Below are 18,174 nucleotides of genomic sequence, written 5' to 3' on the forward strand. Positions count from 1 at the left end.
TCTGCAGTTGAGGGTGCAATTTGGGTTCTTCGTTTTCTTTGAAATTAGAACTTGCAATACAGTGAGCTGCAGCTGCATGGAGGATTTGGTGTTAACGAAGATCTTGTACTGATGTCTTGCATGGAAAATTCAAGAGAATGCAGGATCTACAGTGCAGACTGGACACCACATCAGAAGATACTGGTGAAAACCTTTCACTGGTCAGAAGAGGCTCAGCTGGAAGGGGAGTCACTGACATTGTACGGGCTTTGTGAGCTAATGGGGCTGTTGTCTGCGGGAGCAAGGGGATGTTGGAATCACAGGATGGTGGTGGTGGGAAGGGACCTCTGGAGATCATCCAGTCCAACCCACTGTTTAATGCAGGGTCAACTATAGCAGGTAGCTCAGGACCTTGTCCAGTCAGGTTTTGAATTCCTACAAGGATGAAGACCTTCCGCCTCTCTGGGAACCTCTTCCAGTGTTTCATCATTCTTGCAGTAAAGAAGTTTTTCCTTATGTGGAAGTGGAATTTCTGTGTTTCGGTTTGTGCCTGTTGCCTCTCACCCTTTCTCTGGGCACCACTGAGAAGAGTCTGGCTCTGTCTTCTTTACCCACCGGAAAAGCCAAGAAGTCCAGGTTTTCCAGCTCCTCGTGTGTTCCCCAAACCTGGCAGGAGGTGAAGGCAACCAATGTTGAGGCTTCATCTCTTCTCAGCAGAAGACTTTGAAAGAGATATCTTGAAAAAACTGAAATAAATAAATGTGCAGTTACTGCATCTCAGGTGACTAAATTGTCTTTCCAAAGGTTAAGCTATAAAGGAGGTTTAATGAAAGGAGTGTCAGCATTGGAATATGCAAGCTTAAGCTTTGTCAGCTTTGGTGACTCTTGATATAAAGATTTTTTTTTCTCCTGCTTTTGGTGATACCTTCTCTTCCACTGTGGTTTACAAGTAACTTCTAATGTGCAGTTAAAAGAACTTTATTTCTGAAGTGCAGGATGAAGATACAATTGAATATCTGAACCTATTAGTTCACCTTGCTGATGGAAGAAATCTGGAATTAATTACATTGATAACACTTGTGTTGTCTTAAGTACTTTTTGGCCTTACATGTGGAAATTACTCATAGCTCTATTTCAGAGAAAGGACAATAAATCAGTTGTCTCCTGTTAAAGGGAGAGGTGTTTTGATTTACTTTTTCCAGTGGCTATTAACAGAAGGATTTTTCCCTGTCTGATGCACACAGACCTATTCATTTGTCCAACTGTTATGACCACTGTCCTGTTTGCCTTCTACAGTAAACACTTAAAGTTTCAGTTACCGTACTAATGAGGAATTCAGGATGATATGAATCAGGTATGCCGTATGACTCGGACAGAAGCGGAGGTGCAGGTATGAGGGTGGCTGGTGTCAGGTGGGGATGAGCTGGTGCCTCCGGCCGCTGTCCTGCCCTTTTGGCTCAGCACCTCTGCGAGGTGTCCGGAGCCGTTTTGGGTGCTTGGGCAGTGGTGATGTTAACGACCTCAGCAGCAGCAGCAGCAGCAAACAGTCTGTTACTGCTAATTTCCAGTGTAGGTTGCAATCTGAATCCGGCAGGATAATCACTAGAGGGCAGTCTGGGTTTAGGTGTGGACAGGGGGAAAACTGCTGCTGGTTTTCTCTGCTGGCTGTTATCTGCCTAAAACCACGCAGGTGAACGCAGGGAACCCACTGCTGTTTCACCATGCAGAAACACCTCCCAGCTCCGTTTTTGCAAGGACCTGTGTTGGCAGGCACGGAGCTGCTGAGCACCTGGTTGGAAAAATAATGTTATGTGGGATTGTGGGGCACTGAGCTGTTTTTCTTTTACTATGAAGTTCAAAAATGGACTGGATTGCTCGTAAAGGGGAGTGTATTGGAGTTAGTGATTAGGGATGGAGAAGTTAAGGAAGAGCATACCTTTGAAGTGATGGCAAAGGCAGTGTAAAAGATGTGACAGCTGGGATTGTGGTAAATATTTCATGTGGGCTCACAGAAGGCCGCATGAGTGTTTAAGAGGCCAGTGGCCAAGGAGTTCTGACATTGCAGCATAAAAAAAATCCACAGTCAGTGCTTGGTAAATAACGAAAACTGCTACTTTTAAGTATTTTGTTAATTGGGAGAATTTACTGTGGAGTGGGTAACTATATCTGTTTTTTCCATTTGCAGAAGGATGTTCCAGACGGGTTGAAGGAGCTCTCTGATGGCTCAGAGGAGAGCAGCGATGCCCAGTCTGACTCTCAGAGCTCTGAGAACAGCAGCAGCAGCAGCAGCAGCGATGGGTGCAGTAACAAAGATGGGAAGAAAAGCAGATGGAAAAGGAAAGGTAATTTTTGGTTTTAGGAACTATGATTTTAACATGATCTGTGTAGGATTTGGAGGTTTTTATCCATCACATCTGTTGCCTTGTAAAGACGGGCTGTTACAATAACAGTTTAAAATCTGCCATTACCATTGGTGCTCATGGATTGACACAAGTGCTGATTTACTGTTGTGGGCACTGAAGGGGAGAAGGTACCTGTAATAAAGTGTATTTAAGGCCTTGACACAAGTCACAGACCAGCACACTGAGCTTCCCAGCCGGGAAAGTGAATTTGATTCTTCCAGGTTTTCTCTGCCATCTGCCTGCTTTCCTAAGAAGATTGCAACTTTTCCTTTTGGCCTTTTCTGATGCTTTTGATGCAACACTGACTAGGAATGAGCACAGAATCTCTGAGGTTAAAGCCTGTTGTGTGAACTGATGGGTCCCGTAGGGTTTGGGCTTGAGCCACTGTGCTTTTTTCTTTTGTCCTGTTTTGGACTCTTTCCCTCATAAACCAGGCAATATTTAGGTATTCCACACGAATATTAATATTAAATTATGAATATTAAATTATCTGCAACCTTGGCTAATACAGTGAAGTGCTGGTTTTTGCTTCACTGCTGTATCTGGGTGGTTGCTGAAGATGGATGGTTCAGTGATGTTTCAAGAATATCCAGATTCTGGATTTTCTACAGAAGAGTGGTTTTGGTAGTGTAAGAGTACCAAGCAGAGGAAATAGTGGATTTCACTCTCTTTTGAATCCTGATATCTTTGCCATTCCGAGGCAGCAATGTATCTTGTCAGATACTGCTGTCATGGTGTCTTACTGTTTCAGGAACAGTGGAAATCAGCACCTCTTAGCCAATGCATTATAATATTTACATCCTGTATTGGTAATAAACTGAAATTCCTGTCTTACCTGCCTCTAATTTTGGCACCCATTCATTTGACCAATGTTGTCTGAATTCTTTCCTCCTTCAAAATTCTGCTCAGATATCTGCTCGTCTGCTTAGATGCTACGAGCTGAATTAATTTTAAAAAGCCGTAACAATATGTGAGGATGCGACATATATTGTTCCTTGAGTTGGGGAGAGTCTATTCACTATAGCATTGTATTCTCTCTGTTAAAAATAAGTATGCTTTGTAACTCACAGCTTTGTGAAGAAGCATGAAGTCCTCACTTTAGGCAGAGGTAGCAGGCTGTAGCTCTGGATATTCTTGGAGAGCTGTTGGTGCAGCTGCTGATGCTGTAAATTTACCCTTCAATCCGATCTCTTCCTTTCTCCTATTCTCCTCAGTCATACACAGGATTTCCTGGCTGAAATGAAACATTACTTAAAACTTATTTCCAATGCCATAGGATATGGAGTAGAAGCACGTGAGAGGTTTTCTGAAGCACTTAAAGACTTGCAATAACTGGTGGGGTCTGCCGAAACCCTTCCATCGGTGGGAAGGTTTGCAGTGGGGAGTCAATGAATGAGAACATGCTCTTACTATATGGGTGCGTGAGGCTCGTATGGACCAGACCCTGCTTGGAGCTTTCCCTGGAGTCACAATGCAAATAACAAAAGTAGAAGTGTTATGTAGAATTTTAAGCATTTAAATCACCATGAAAATAGAAAATGTTAAAAAAACCCCTTAGAATTAAGGTGACTCCAAATTCATCCTTTGAAAGGAAAGCTATAGATAGTCTGGCTAAAATATTTTCATTTCTAACAAATCCTCTCAAAATATTTGGTCAGTAAGGGTTTCTTTTGGCTGCTTTGCCTACACCTCCAATGTTATGATAATATGTCAAAACCTGCAAGGGATTTTATGTATCTTTTAGATCTTTATGTAGAAATACATGTATACATTTTATATAAAAGTTTATATACTACCTTACTGAATGTCTGAAAAGGCAGGAGGGGCCATGGTTTAGGAACCCAGGCAAGAAGGAAAGGAAATCTTACCCTGAAACAGCTGGCAAAAGGTACCCAAAACTCAAAAGCAGACAATGTGAAGATAGTGCTTTCAGTATAAATACAAAAAAAGGAATTTTGCTCCTCTGTGGAATGATTGCTGGAGGTGACTTATTGATATGTCCCCCTCTTAAGGGAAGGTAAACTTGCAGGGTGGAATGTGGTAGATATACATGAAATCTGTTCCATTCCCTAAGCAACTTAACCTGCAACCTTAGGTGTTACCAACACCAGGGGAGCTTGGTGGCTACCCGCCTTCAAGGTGCGACCACCCCTCACTAAGCATCCACTCTGAATTTTTTCTAGTGTATACCTTTAAAAGTAAGCGAGGAGATTTTATACCAATCATAATAAAGGTATGTATGACTACGGTCATTCAAGCTCCACCTAAAAATAAGAAAATAATATAAAAGGGCTTAAGAGGAGGAATACTAGGGAAGACACCGTCGTAGAAGTCTTCTGCGATCGGTCGACGGGCTGAACCTCTCTTCCCCTCCATAAGGATGCCTATCGGGTAAGATTCAAACCCTCAGTTATACCAAGTGCTTCCCCAGGAAAATTAGAAATCTCTAGAGTTTTTCCATAATTTAACGCGTTTGTAGTCGACTGTGTTATTCATATTCTTGTTACTTGCACATGCTTTGCAGACAGTGTATTTATCGCCAGCAATCCAAAAGAACCTGCGCTTCTGTTGTTTTAATAAACTGTACTGTTCATTAAAATCTAGCCATGATAGTTTGTTGAACATGACTAGATTGAAAGTACGTTACGCTATTTGTGCATCCAAAATTGTGATAGTTCAATGTATATTGAATGCAACCGGATTTGTAGTGTTGAATTGGACATCACTTGGAATCTAAGCGTAGCTGCCCCCGGCCCTTTTATATCTGAGGACAAGCTGGAACGCAGGGGGAGTTATTTTTTGCCAAACTTCATTACCCTTTAAGGCAACAATCCCTTTTGTTGCCTGGTACTGATGATTTTTCTTAGGAGTGGCATTTTGACCTTTAGCGTAAGGGCCATTTTCATAGGTTTTAATGCACTGAAAGTCATGAACTTTTAGTAAATAAAAAATTATCACTAAATTAGAAAAGTCATTTTGGTCAGTAGTGTTGTCAAGTGTGTTCCTTCTGTTTGAGAATACCTGCCCTCAAGGGTTGTGTTCCTTTCTGTGAGAAACTCTTAATTATTAATTAACCTACCACTTAGTGTCACACCAAGGCATTACCAGGTTATGCGGGAAAATGGCTTTCTCCTTAAGCTTCCCTTGGAAAAACAATGTGCTTGTTTGCTAAAGCAGATGGCGTTTCTGGGCAAATGAATCTGTGGAGCTGCAGATGTATGGAGCTGCTTCTGGACTAAGAGGGGTTCAGTGGAGCCTTCAGCTGCCCGGGTTTCACCTGCACTGGCAAGGTGTGACAGGAGTGACAGTCAAATCCCGTCCTTTCTCTATTTACAACTCGGCTTAAATCCTGCAAGCTGGCTGGCCGTGTACCGCATCTGTAGGTAAATCTCTCCCAGTCTGTGCCTGCCACCAACTGCTGCCTGGGAAGTATGTCCCATATGTCAGCTGCTGCGGGGTCTGTAGTGAACGCAAGCAGAGCTACTCCTCCTCGCTGGGCAATTTTATTGCCTCTGTACTTAATTTCTTACAGTTACACCAGAGTGAGTGGCTGTGGTGGATCTTCATGAGACAGCCAGATGCCAGAGTACATACAGTACCTCCTTGTTTTACCCTCTCAGGCACTCAACTCTCCTGTCCTCTATAGTTTTCACCTTTGCTGCTCCTGGAAGAGAGGAGCTGGTAGTGAGTTATGAGACAGGTTTTTAGCAGCCTGGTTGTACGCAAGCTGAGACTAGGACTGCTCATCTCGCTACCTGCCAGAGTGCCATGTTTCAGCTGTCAGGGTAAGGCATAAAGAAAAATAAATCGCCTTTGGGACACAGAGAGCCGTAGGCTGTGTTCAGTCTGAAATACTGACATGTCACGGACAGGCAGGAGGGAGTTCTCTCAAAGCAAAATGTACCTTTATATTGGGGAACGGGTCAAAAGCAGGGGTACGCAGTACGTCAAAGCACATTGTCAGGTGGTTCATGTATGGTGAAAATCAGAATGTGTCTTCAACAAATAAACCAAGCAGTGGTGCTGAGTGCTGTGGTGGAGTTGTTACCCACGGGCAGGAGGACATTACCCTCACTTCTTCTGAGGTCGTCTGCTGCAGTACAGCTCGGCCCCCACCTTCGTCTGTCTTGGTTCACAATAGGATTAAGAAATGGGTGGTTAAAATACACTTTTCCGTGTCACACTGGGAAGGTAAAGCAATGTTTCTGCATATATTTAGGTCTCAGGGGCCAGTTGTCAAAGATGACGGCATGAGTTTTGGGCTTCAGAACATAAATCAATCATGAGCTGCTTTGCACCGATGAAATTCCCTAGTAAAATTAAAACTTCTCTTAAAGTAACTTATGGATGTAGCACACTCCTCTCAAACACCAGGCTGAAATTTCTGGGGGGCTGGGGGGATAGCTGTCTGCTTTGATCGGTGCCGCTGTAACTGTGTGGTGTTCTGCTCCATGCTTCCTTCTCCAGACAAGATGCTGTGTTCACTCCCTTTGGAAGGTGTGGGATGAGGGGCATGTAATGACTTATTCCTCATCAACATAGTTTGAGTGGTGCACTGAGCATTTCTGCTACTCCTCTTGTGAGAAACAAGCTAAGTCAGCTGAGAGGGAAAGAACACGGAATTTATTTGAATCCTGATGTTATTAGAGCTGAGATGAAACCTCTTTTCTTTGCAGTCAACTTTCCTTGCTTTGCCATATTAAAGTGCATTCTTTTAAATACTAAGTGGTAAAGGCCATCCTGAACAAGAAAAATATGATGGACAGTAAGACATGTTTGTATAGTACCTTATATCTTGTTGTTTGTCTTTTCAGCATTATGTTGATTTTTCTCTTATTTTCTTGGGGGCTACTGAGGCTATCTAGAAGACAACAAAGTAAATACTCTGGTTGGTAGGTAGTAGAGCAGGATGTGCCTCGCATCTTAGAGCAAATCTGACTTCATTACCAGCCATGACACTTCTCTTATTCAAGCTGCGTAAAAGGCTTTTAAAAGCTGCAGTCCTGACTGTGTTGAAAATAGGGATGCTTTTCTAAAGGATACAATTTATGAAGACTTGTTCCAGAGCAGTACAGCCTTTGTGCACCTGCCAGCAGTGCTTAACGCTTGGGTGCAGCAGCTCCCACAGCACTGGGAAACAAGGTGATGTAGCAGGACCTATGAGGAGACCAGCAGGAGAATTAATGCAAGGCTTTGGGATGACAGAGCCAGGACTCTCAGACGGTCTTGGTCATCCTTATTTCATTTTCTGAATCTTTTTTCAGTTACACTGTGTATTTTTTGAGATCAGTGGGTGGAAATGCCCATATGCTTCAAAACGCACACATTCTGTGAATACACACACTGATTTAATGATGTCTTTTCCCTCTTATTTTATCTTCTAACAGCTCTTAACAATTTTTTTGCTTATTCTTTTCTATGATATTTTGTAAAGCTTTGCCTTTTTGACTGTTGATGAGCATTGAGTTGTGTTTTCATCTCTGATAACTCTGGGATCCTTTCCCTGAGCAGCAGTAGCTCTTTCAGAGTTGTTCTTCCCTTTGGTCATTATATTGCCTTTTATCTTCACCAAGTCATATCTGCTGTTCTAGCACCCCATTGCGTGGTATCCTGAGGTCCTTTTGCAGTACTTTGCAATCAGGTTTAATCTTTTGTTATGCAGAATAACTTCTTACGCCTGCAAGCTGCGTCTCGCCACGGATCACGTAGGTTGGGTGGTGTGGGTGGTAGCACGCTTCCTTGGACACCCCACCAATACCCTTGGCCATGGGGAAACCTAGCTGGTTCTACCTCCTGTTACATTTAATCAGTTATCAATCTGCAGGATTTAAAAATCTGCAAGATTTAAGAGTCCTTTACTCTGTTCCTAAACCAGACCATTTTATTTCTAAATCTTTAGTCATATTTGATACATGATAACCACTTTCTCTAGGAATCTGTCATGGTTTATTTAAATGATGTCTTTGCCACTGGCATGTGTTTTACCCCTTTAGATTTTCTTCTTAATTTCTTTTTAACTTGTTTCTGTGTTTCAATGTGGTTCTCCTTTTTATGAAGCTGAGTCTTGCTGTGAAACCACATATGCCATTTTTGAGAAATTTCTTTGTAGATATAAATGTTTTCTTTAAAAAAACAACAACAACATACAAACCACAAAAAAAACCCCAAAACAACACAACGCCAAACGAGAAAACAAAACCCCAAAACCAAAACTACTTAGTTCAGCTAGAAATCAGAAGCTTCATGTGAGAATAAAATTTTCTGGCCTGTATTCAACAAGTGAGCATTCAAAGGCATAAATATGTTGCCTAGTTCTTCGCTCTTTAAAAGGTTTTGATTTGGGGGGGTTGGGGATTTTTTGAGCAATTGGGTAACACTGAAGTTGTAAGTACATTGTACTATTATATTAGGAGAGGAAGTGAGCAGACTTTGGATTTTATGGGGATTGTAGGACAATGATGATACGCTGTCATACTGAAATCTGTGCTTGTGGATTCTGATATGGCCTTCAGATACGTGTGAATATTGAGATTTTGCTTTGTGGCAGGGAGGATAGAAATAGGTACATATATTTCTTTGTGTAGAGCTTAGCTAAATGAGCTGCTCTCATCTAAAATACAATCTCATATTTCTCTTAACTTGTGGATGGCTGGTTTTGCCCTACACACACACAGAGCTTGGATTTTGGCTTGGGATATTAGCTGAATCTCACTAAAAGATCCAATCCTGCCAGTTCTGGGCATTCCTCCTCCTGTTGTGGGTCAGAGCCCAGCTGGACTGGGGTGAGCGTGCCTCAGTGGGCAGGAGGGCCCGTGTGGGGGGGAGAGCAGAGGTGCAGGCAGGAGCGCCTTGTACATCCAGCATGGCTGGCAGTAGCCCCCGAAGCCACGGAGGTTAGCTTGATTCGAGAAATGTGCGCTGTTGGTACTTTCTTTGATGATAAGATTCCTCTTACAGCAAAATAAGAAAATGGACTTGTGCAGCGTGGCTGTGCGTTATCCCTCTGCACGGGTGCAGATTCACCGACGCTGGCACGTTTGCCCTGTTTGTTGGCCTGTTGATGCTGCTGTGTCAGTGATTTGCTGTAGGAAGGGAGCGACCGCACCGGGGGCTTTCCCCAAGGGCTTTTTGCTGTGCTAGCCATTTCTTGAGTTTTTGTTTTGCAGCTCATATTTCCTTTTTCTGTTATTCTCCCTTTCCTCTTTCTCATCTTGCTGTGGCAGTGAGGCTGCAGAGCAGCGGTGCTGTGCTCCTTGGACTGTCCCCAGGTGCTACCTCTGCCACCCCGCTTGCTGGGAGGCTCCCAGGCTCTTTAGAGATCCTTGGGGACTCCTGCAGTGCTTCTTGCTGATGAGCCTCCTTTTCTCCAGGCTAAACAACCCCAGATCCCTCAGCTGCTCCTCATAAGACTTGTGCTCCAGGCCCCTCACCAGCTTCATTGCTGTTCTCTGGACACACTCCAGCACCTCCATGTCTTTCCTGTAGCGAGGGGCCCAAAACTGAACACAGGACTCGAGGTGCGGCCTCACCAGTGCTGAGTAATAGGGGGATGGATGATCACTGCCCTGGTCCTGCTGGCCACACTATTTCTGATACAAGCCAGGATGCTGTTGGCCTTCTAGGCCACCTGGGCACACTGCTGGCTCATATTCAGCCGGCTGTGGGAACGTCTTCTGAATCTCTATCTCCACACCACCACCACCACCACCACCCCCCCAACATAGGTTTTCTTGAGAGATTTAAAATAAAAGCATAAAAGCTGAAAGAATTAGGCGTGTTTGGTGCACTTGAACAAATAAATGCCATCAGATGTCTGATGTTCATTTTGAATGAATGGTATCCTGGCCGTTTTGCGTGAGACGCTTGTTGGATGTTATAGGTCTTTGTCAGTCCATGTGTTTCATGAGGGATTTTAGAAATATGTAATGAAGGACATAAACGAAAAATACTTCTTTGCCAAAAATTTCTTTAAAAAAAAAAAGATGCCCTAGCCTTCCAAAAAACCTCCAAATTCATGCTGCTGTTTTGCCTTCCAGGGTGTGACTACAGAAGGGGAGGTACAGGCAGAGTCAAGGCTCCTGTGTCAATGGCAGAGTTGGAGGCTTCCGTAGCCAAGCTTGGTGCTGGGAGGCTGCTGTAGGGAAATAGTCAGTTCCTGAAGGGTGCTTAATGGCAACAGATTTAAATTAATATCTGGATTGATTTCTCCTTTCTCAGGAAGCTTGTTTGATATTTGGTGCAGGTGTGGCATACAGTGAAGGAGCTATGAAGACACCTGAAGTGTGGGAGAGAGCCTTGATAGGGATTCTCAGTAAAAGCCATCCCTGATCAGGCAGCAAATGGGAACCTGCTTGTTTGTTCTGGGAAATGAAACGTTGCTGAATGTGAGGCTGATCCTATCATCTTCTGTCACTAGCTGCAGAAACCCGCATACTTCCACTGAGCTGGTCAAATAGGATGTCCAGCGTTGGGTACACTATGATATTTATTGGGGTTTTTAGGTTTGGAAACAAGGCTTGTACTCTCGATGTCAGTCTGTTCTTAAACTGTAGCATTTAAAGTTGATTTCATCCAAGCTTAAAGGACTAGCGGGAGGGGTTACAAAGATCATTACATCCCTGATTTTCACAACAGTGGCTGGGAAGGGAGAAGAGGTGCCGTAGCTCCTCCAACAGTGCAAAAGGCTGTAGCATGAACTTGTGCTTTAGTAGGCATGTGAGAATACACACAAGGGTGATACAGCTGCCCCAGCTGCAGGAAAAACTTCTTCTGAAGCTTGCCTGTTTACAGACTTTCAAATCAATCAACGCCAGGACATAAATATGCAGCAAACTGGACTTTGCTGATTCTAGGTCTCACTACTTAATTTTGCTGTGATAGCTCTCAGTCTTCCATCACGAAATAAGACACCTGGTTTATCTTCCCAGCTCCGTTTCTTGGCTGTAACATAACTTTTGCATGAAAATTAAATGATCCAAAACTGTTTAATAAGGTAAAGTAAGGTACTATGATGTTAAATGGTTCAAAAAAATCTTTGCATTAAACATTTTTAAATTCTAATGTTTGTAAGGCATCTTTCTTACGTCACACACTGTAACTCATTGATATTTTAGAGACAGTACTTAAACGTTTCTCAAAGTGCAGACCAGCTGTACTCAGATTGCTGACACTCTCAGAGACATATATCAAAGAGTTGTGCCATGAACTCCAGAGGGAAGAAAGTTTTCTTTCATTTTTAGTATTTCATTTACTTTATGCATCTGAAAAGATTCTTCTGGTTTCCTCTAGCAAAACCTGAAGTTTCATAATCTTGCTATATATAAAAAATAACTTGCATGTAATATCCAAAGAGTTGCCGTGAAAAGTATAATGAAACTAGAAAGTGCAAATGGCTTCAGCTCACTCCCAGCCGCGGTTCATCTCCGAGTTCTGCAATCAGTAATGTTTGAAAGTGGAAGTGAATGAATCGGCGCCTTGCAGGACCTCCTGGCAATGACAGTCCTGACTTTGGGGGATAAGAAGTTGTAGCATTGATGCTGTCAGCTCTCCTCCTTGGTGCCTCCATGTTTTACTGCTGTTTCCTTCTGCGAGAGGAGAAGAATTTCTACACCAGAACAGGTTTTATTTTTAGTCGGTACGTTTGTTTGCTCTGCTTTAAAGTAACCAGAAAAGCACTAAATTCCAATTAGAAAGATTCCTTCAGCTTTGAGCTGTGTAGCATCAGCTCTGGAATGCAGCACTCCTACACGGCCGCTTCCTGGACTGTCTGCGTGTACATGAAACACAAAAAAGCCTCCTTCATTAAGAAAAAAGTATCTACTCACATTCAAGAATAACCCAAATTTCAGCCAGAACTGTCTTCTGGCCTCGCTTGGCTGCTGTCTGCGTTTTCACCTGTGTGATGTTTGAGATAGGGTTGTCAGCATCCACTGAGCCCTTTGTAATTTGACTGGTCCCGAGAGTCTCGGTAGGAAGCAGCGCTAGTATGGGGTACAGCCTTTTTTTTTTTTACCCCCGAGGATTGGGGAGGATAGTTTTTATTGTCAGAATATGGAATTCTAATAAAAATCAATGAACTGAATGCAAACTGGGGTAGACAGTGAACATATGAGCTGTACTTATATTATTTTGCTTAGCGGCTTTGACGTGAGCTTTTTGAGACTGCAGTTTAGCTTAATGTGACATTATTTTTGCTCATATACATATAAAACAGGAAGCGCATTCAGATAACATCAACAGCCACTTCCTTATATGTACAAAAATAGTGGTCTGACAGCAGCAAAACTGACACTTTGATTTTAGAAAGGATAGAAACCTTTGTGCATTAGTAGACCCACATGGGCATTACATGGGACCAATCAGGAGCACAGGGGAAAAAGTTTAAAAACAAGCCCCATGCATTATTGCCTGCACATCTGTGCGTGAGCAGAAGGCGGGAGGAAGCCAGGCGCAGCACTGATTGCGGAGCTTAAGAAGCAGCAGCAACAATGTTCATGGAGCAGCTTTATGCAATTCCCCTTGAAGGTAAGATGGGGTTGTTTCAGCAGGCAGCTGCAGCAGATTTTTGCTTTTGGGATTGAAGCGGGTGCTTTTCTGGCTGGGGTCCCTCTGTGCCGATCAGAGGCGAGACAGATACCTTTTCCTTGGCTTTGAGGCAGCTACTCAGCTCTCGTCTTTGGAGTTTGATGATAAAAACAAAGCTTTTTTTGGACTTGTGAATGGATACTGCCAAGACTTCTTGGGTTCTATTGTTTTAAATCATCCTGAAACTTAAAGTCTAAATGCCTCAATTCCGGATGCTTTTATCACTGTTTTGCTATGTGTTTTGTAGGACAGCTTGCAAGTGGTTTGTTGTAATGACCATGAATGTGAAATACAGCTGCTCAATGTCGTTGTCTGTGTGCGCACCTCATTTGTACACCTGGGGTTGTTTGTGAGCTCAAGGTTACTAATATAGTCTGTTCTTATGGTGTCTGGAAATAAAACGTGTAGTCGTGTTTCTGTGATCAGCTACAAAGCTTCAGTTGACTGGAGTGGAACCACAGTCAGTGCCTACACCTGGCTTTGCAAGCCTGTACAAATAAATAAAAGGCATTTGGTTCCAGTATAAAGTTGCCCAGACTTTCATGGCTTCTAGCAAAAACTGGATTCTCCTACAGTTTCTGCCATGTTGCGTGTCCCTGGTGTACCCTTTCTAATCAGTCATCCTGAAAGAGAAGAATCTTGTTGAGCTTCTATAACTGCCAGCTTCTGTGAGAGCCGTTGCAGTAACAGGTGTCTCCTCTAGCAAACCCAACCTAAGTTTGCTGTATTAAAAAGGAAAGAAAAAGGGGAAACATATTAGATGGCAAAGTGAACTTTAAGGGAAAAGGGGGAAACAAACTGGACAAGATTATCAATAATCCTTTCCCATTAGCAAACAACCAGCTTGTCTTGCATTTTTGTACAACAAACACATACCAGTGGGTCCCTCGGCAGGCAGAATTTTGTTTGACCAGATTAGTGTTCAAAGTGAAAAGTAACTATATTTGGTAAAATGTCATTTACTGAAAATAGATTAGAAGATTTTTCGTCAGGTTAAAATAGGATATCACCATAAACTCTTCTTACCTAGGACAGTAAAGGAAAATATCTGTAATAATTGAACTTCTACACTATGTTCACTGCCAATGGCCCATACTTAGGAGAACAGGAATAAGAAAACACTGTTCTATACCTGAAATTTTGTGCATTATCTTTTTGTATGGAGGAAAACCTTGGGAGTCTAGACACACAGAAATACTGGTTTGCAGTTAGAGGGTGTGTGACCTGCTTTTACTATAAGAGCTTTGCTGTGACAGTGTCTCTCAGCTTCCCTAATTAACACCCATGGCCTGATCATGGCACTGCCTTCAGAAAGTGTTTTGCTGCTGCATGCCCAAAAAAATTTTAAAAAAGAGTTCTGTTTCGGTTATGTCATTTTGTTTCGGTTATGTCATTTTGTTTCTTCCTGCTAAAGTTTTGGTAGAAGTATCAGCTTTTCTAAATACAGCCAATTCCTGCTTGTGCTCGTGACTCATGAGGAAGCTGTTTCCCGTGTATCACATTATGCAATTTATCAAGGAATCTGCAGCCACAAAGCCAAAAAATGTTACTTTTTCCTTTATTTTAGGTTAGTGTATCTTCTGTTTAGGCTAGTATATCATAGTATCCAGATTTTGAGTGAGCTGTAGTTTTTCATAGTGGGCTATACAGCCTCCAAGGGCTTACTCTCTAGCAGTCAAGAAGTTGTATTTCCATTAGACTTCACAGCAAGAACCATATTTTTTAACTTGTGTGAGCAGCAGTCATTAGGCTGTGGTCACAGGCACTTACATGTGGCTCTGTGTTTGGTAAGCATTTTAGACATGTAGAAGAATGGGTTATAAACTTAAAATCTACAGTAGAAGATTTTTTTTGCATGAATTCCCATGCATGAATTTTCCTCAGCAACTAAAAATCCTAAGGCTTACTGAAGAAACGACAGATCAGTTTTCTGTAGAACACCTTCGATCTGTGCTTTTACCAAGCAAACTTTTGCAATCCTTTCCCAGCACTTTAGCAAACTCTCAGCTTGTAGTCTTGGCCTGACAAAGCTGCGCTCAGAGCCTGTTTTACACGCCAGCCTGCTGCTCACCACTTGTGCTCCCCCGCTGCAGAGCTCATCCCAGCTCCCGGTCGTCTTCTGTAAGGAGAAGAGCCAGGCAGGAGCTGTAGTTACTGTTGTCTTGTTTGGAGTTGGTGGCATTGCACTGCTGTTTGATGCATGAACTGGAGAAGCCTTGGGCATCACTCCTGCCTTGTGTCCCTGACTGATGTGGGCAGGACAGACGTTTTGGGGTGGTTATTCCCATAAGCACAGTATTTCTAAGGTGCTCTAGGGCCCCAAAGTATTTCCACTGAAATGTAGGAAAATGTGATTAAGTCCTTAATTTGTTTTGCAGAAAACTGAAAAGTAGGCAGCCATTAATATGGCAAACATTTTTCCAAAAAGCCAGTTTTCTCAGGGATTCTCATCTCCCCCAGGCAGGTGCTGTTTGGCCCCTAAAGGTGCCTGTTTGGGAGGGCAGCACCAGTCCTGCAGCTCCATCAGGCCCTGCGGGAGCTTGGCTGCTTGTGTGTGGTAGCTGGGGAGGGTGTGTGACCCTTTGAGCGGTGGTCCCCTGGGCTCAGCGCTGTCCCCACACCCTCGGGGATGTCCTGGAGGCGTGATGAACTGGAAGGATTCAGCCAAAGAGCTGGAACTTGAGAGCAAAGAGGAATTGAAAGCTGTTGTGTGTGGCTGCAGCTGTGCAGGGCGAGCAAAGGAGCAATAAAACCACTTCTGTCTTGGTCCGGAGCTTTGCTGTCCTAAAGCTTTCTGATTGCATTCATGAGGTTTTTCAAGTGCTTCTCTGAGCTAGAGGCTTAAGAAAATCTAGTGCATGCATGTTTGGTAGGAGTCGCCACGTATCAATATATTGTTCTATTTAATTCTGACTTTTCAACTGTATTGCATTACAATTAGAAATACTTTTGCCGCCAAGCCTGACAGCAGGCTTTGTAGTGAGGGACGGGACAGGAGCGTGTTCAAGCTGATAGGAGATGAACACTGACAGGCTTTGAGGGGCAGCCTGCTCTGACCTCTCCTGGATCCCCAAAGCAATGGAAATGCTCTTGTTCAAAGCGATAAAGTCTCCTCTCGGTGGCAGTCTGTGAGGACGTACAGGAGTTGGTTGTACAAGCTTTCATGTGGAGCGGGGGAGGTTTTGCCATGCAGTACCTGCAGAAGACAGGTGAATGTCCCGGCTTCTGTCACCAGTGGTATGTGGGTACACAGAGCAAAGCATGTGCAGCCCTGTCTGAAGGCAGGGGCTGCTTTGTGAAAGAGCTTTCTCATCTGGGTTGTTTTTTTTCTTTCATTGCTTCAGCTTCTCTGGCTTGCCTTTAAGATTTTTGCAGTTCATTCTGTCATTCCATGCCAAACAAAAACTCAGTGGCTTTGCCTTTCAGCCTCATGTACTGTGTCATGTTCAGTTTTTACCCACAAAAACATATGCCGGGTGCCTTTCCTCTCTGGGAGAAAGGTCACCTGTGACCTGCTGCTCCTCTAAGTTCTGTATTGTAGGAGAAAGGGAATACAAACTTGAAAAAACAGACTTTTCTTCTCAGGGAGCCACATGGAGAAGACAAGGGACAATGGGTACAAGTTGCACCAGGACAGGTTTCTTGACATAAGAAATTTTTTACAGTAAAAGCAATCACTGACTGGAACAACATCCCCAGGGATGTTGTGGAGTCCCCATTGTTGCAGGTTTTCAAGATGCAATTGGGTCAAGTGCTAGATAATCTCATCTGGGCTCCCTTTCCCACGAAAGGTTGGACCAGATGATCTTTTGAGGTCCCTGCCAACTTGGGTGTTTCTGTGGGTCTCTGGAAGGCGGTCAGGAGCTAGGCATCGCTGCCAGGTCATTGGAGAGGGTCAGGAACCACTTGCTGGGAAAACGCAGCAGTAATTACTGCTTTGAGAGTGATGGGCTGAAGGGCTCCTGGCTTCCCAGCCCACGGCACTTGCGTGGTTGGCACCTCAGTGCCGGTCCTGCCAGCCAAGGACCTGGTTCATTCTTCAAAGCAAAGTGCACATTCAGGAGATGTTTGATCTCTCTGCATATGGAACCATTTCTGAGTAGAGCCTGAATTTCTTGTTTTACCAGCATGACGTGATCCTCCTTTAACCTTTCTACATCTATTTTTTTCCTTATTCCCTTTAATCTTAAACTTGTTCTGTATCAAATCAGTACTGGGGTTTTTTTGAACTATGTGTACAGTGATACTGTGGTTGTGTGTATTCCATGCCTGCATGCAGTGGAGATCTTGCTAGGATGGGTTGGGTTTTTTTGAAGGCAAAAATCATGGTCCTCAGCACTGGCAGTCTGACAGCTCAAGGTCTTAAGAATGAAGATTCCAGCTCAGTCTCAAGTGTGCTCAAGAACAGCAATAGCGAGCCTGATCACAGGCCTGTGTAGCCTGGTAGTCTGCTCCAGTGTTGATCAACAGCAGTAACCCAGAGAGAAGGTGCAAGAAGAGCACAAGAACTTGACAAGTGTGGTTTCACATCATCCATTGGTCTGTGGCTCAGGGACTTAGAGCACAAGAGGCTGTCTTTCACTTGATGCCTGTCCATGGGTTTTTCCAATCCCACTGTGAACTGCTGTACAGTTTTAGCATTTGCACTGCTCTGCAGTAAGGATTTTCTCTGTTTGATGTGTTGTGCAAAGAAGTATCTCCTTTTGCTTGGTCCAGTTTTTAAAACCTAGCATCGTCTAAATTCATTTCAGGCTCCCCAGCTCTTCTGTTTGAGTCCAAACTGTTGCTCTGTTTGCTTTACCGTACCATTTAGGATTTTACAGACTCTGATCATATCAGTTGTCAGTTCTCTCTTCCAGGCTGAATGACCCTTCTCGTTCCTCATTTAAGGGCCATTCCATCCTTGTTGGGCTTTTCTAGCTCACGTAGATGTATTTAGGGCCAGTATGAAAATGGCACACAGTCTTGAAGAAGTAGGTGCATGTATGTTTTGTTTCTGTTCTGTATTTCTTTCCTGGTAATTCCTGTCATTCTGCTTGCTTTGACCACTGCTGACCTGAGGCTTTTGTACAAGTGTTTATTATAATACTAAGATAACATTCCTCTGTGGTTATTGTCCCCTCTTCTACAAGTTGTCCATCAGCCCATGTGTTTTTCCCTGAATAACTTGGTATCATCAGCAAACTTCACCACTTCACTACGAGCTCAT

The 18,174-nt window shown here is 43.4% G+C and overlaps 1 protein-coding gene across 10 annotated transcripts in view; it reads left to right on the forward strand.

Moving 5' to 3' along the window:
* ASXL2 (ASXL transcriptional regulator 2) overlaps positions 1-18,174 on the forward strand; it is a 137,179-nt gene that overhangs the window by 59,022 nt on the left and 59,983 nt on the right. For all 10 annotated transcript variants that reach the window (XR_007508281.1, XR_007508282.1, XR_007508278.1 and 7 more), the window contains one exon: positions 2,165-2,321. Coding sequence is in view for 3 of the 10 variants with exons in the window: in XM_049818375.1 (XP_049674332.1) it covers positions 2,165-2,321 (157 nt within the window). In the remaining 7 variants the exon portion in view is untranslated. The remainder of the gene's footprint in view (positions 1-2,164; positions 2,322-18,174) is intronic.

This window comes from Accipiter gentilis, chromosome 16, assembly GCF_929443795.1.
Source record: "Accipiter gentilis chromosome 16, bAccGen1.1, whole genome shotgun sequence".
Lineage (NCBI taxonomy): Eukaryota > Metazoa > Chordata > Aves > Accipitriformes > Accipitridae > Astur > Astur gentilis.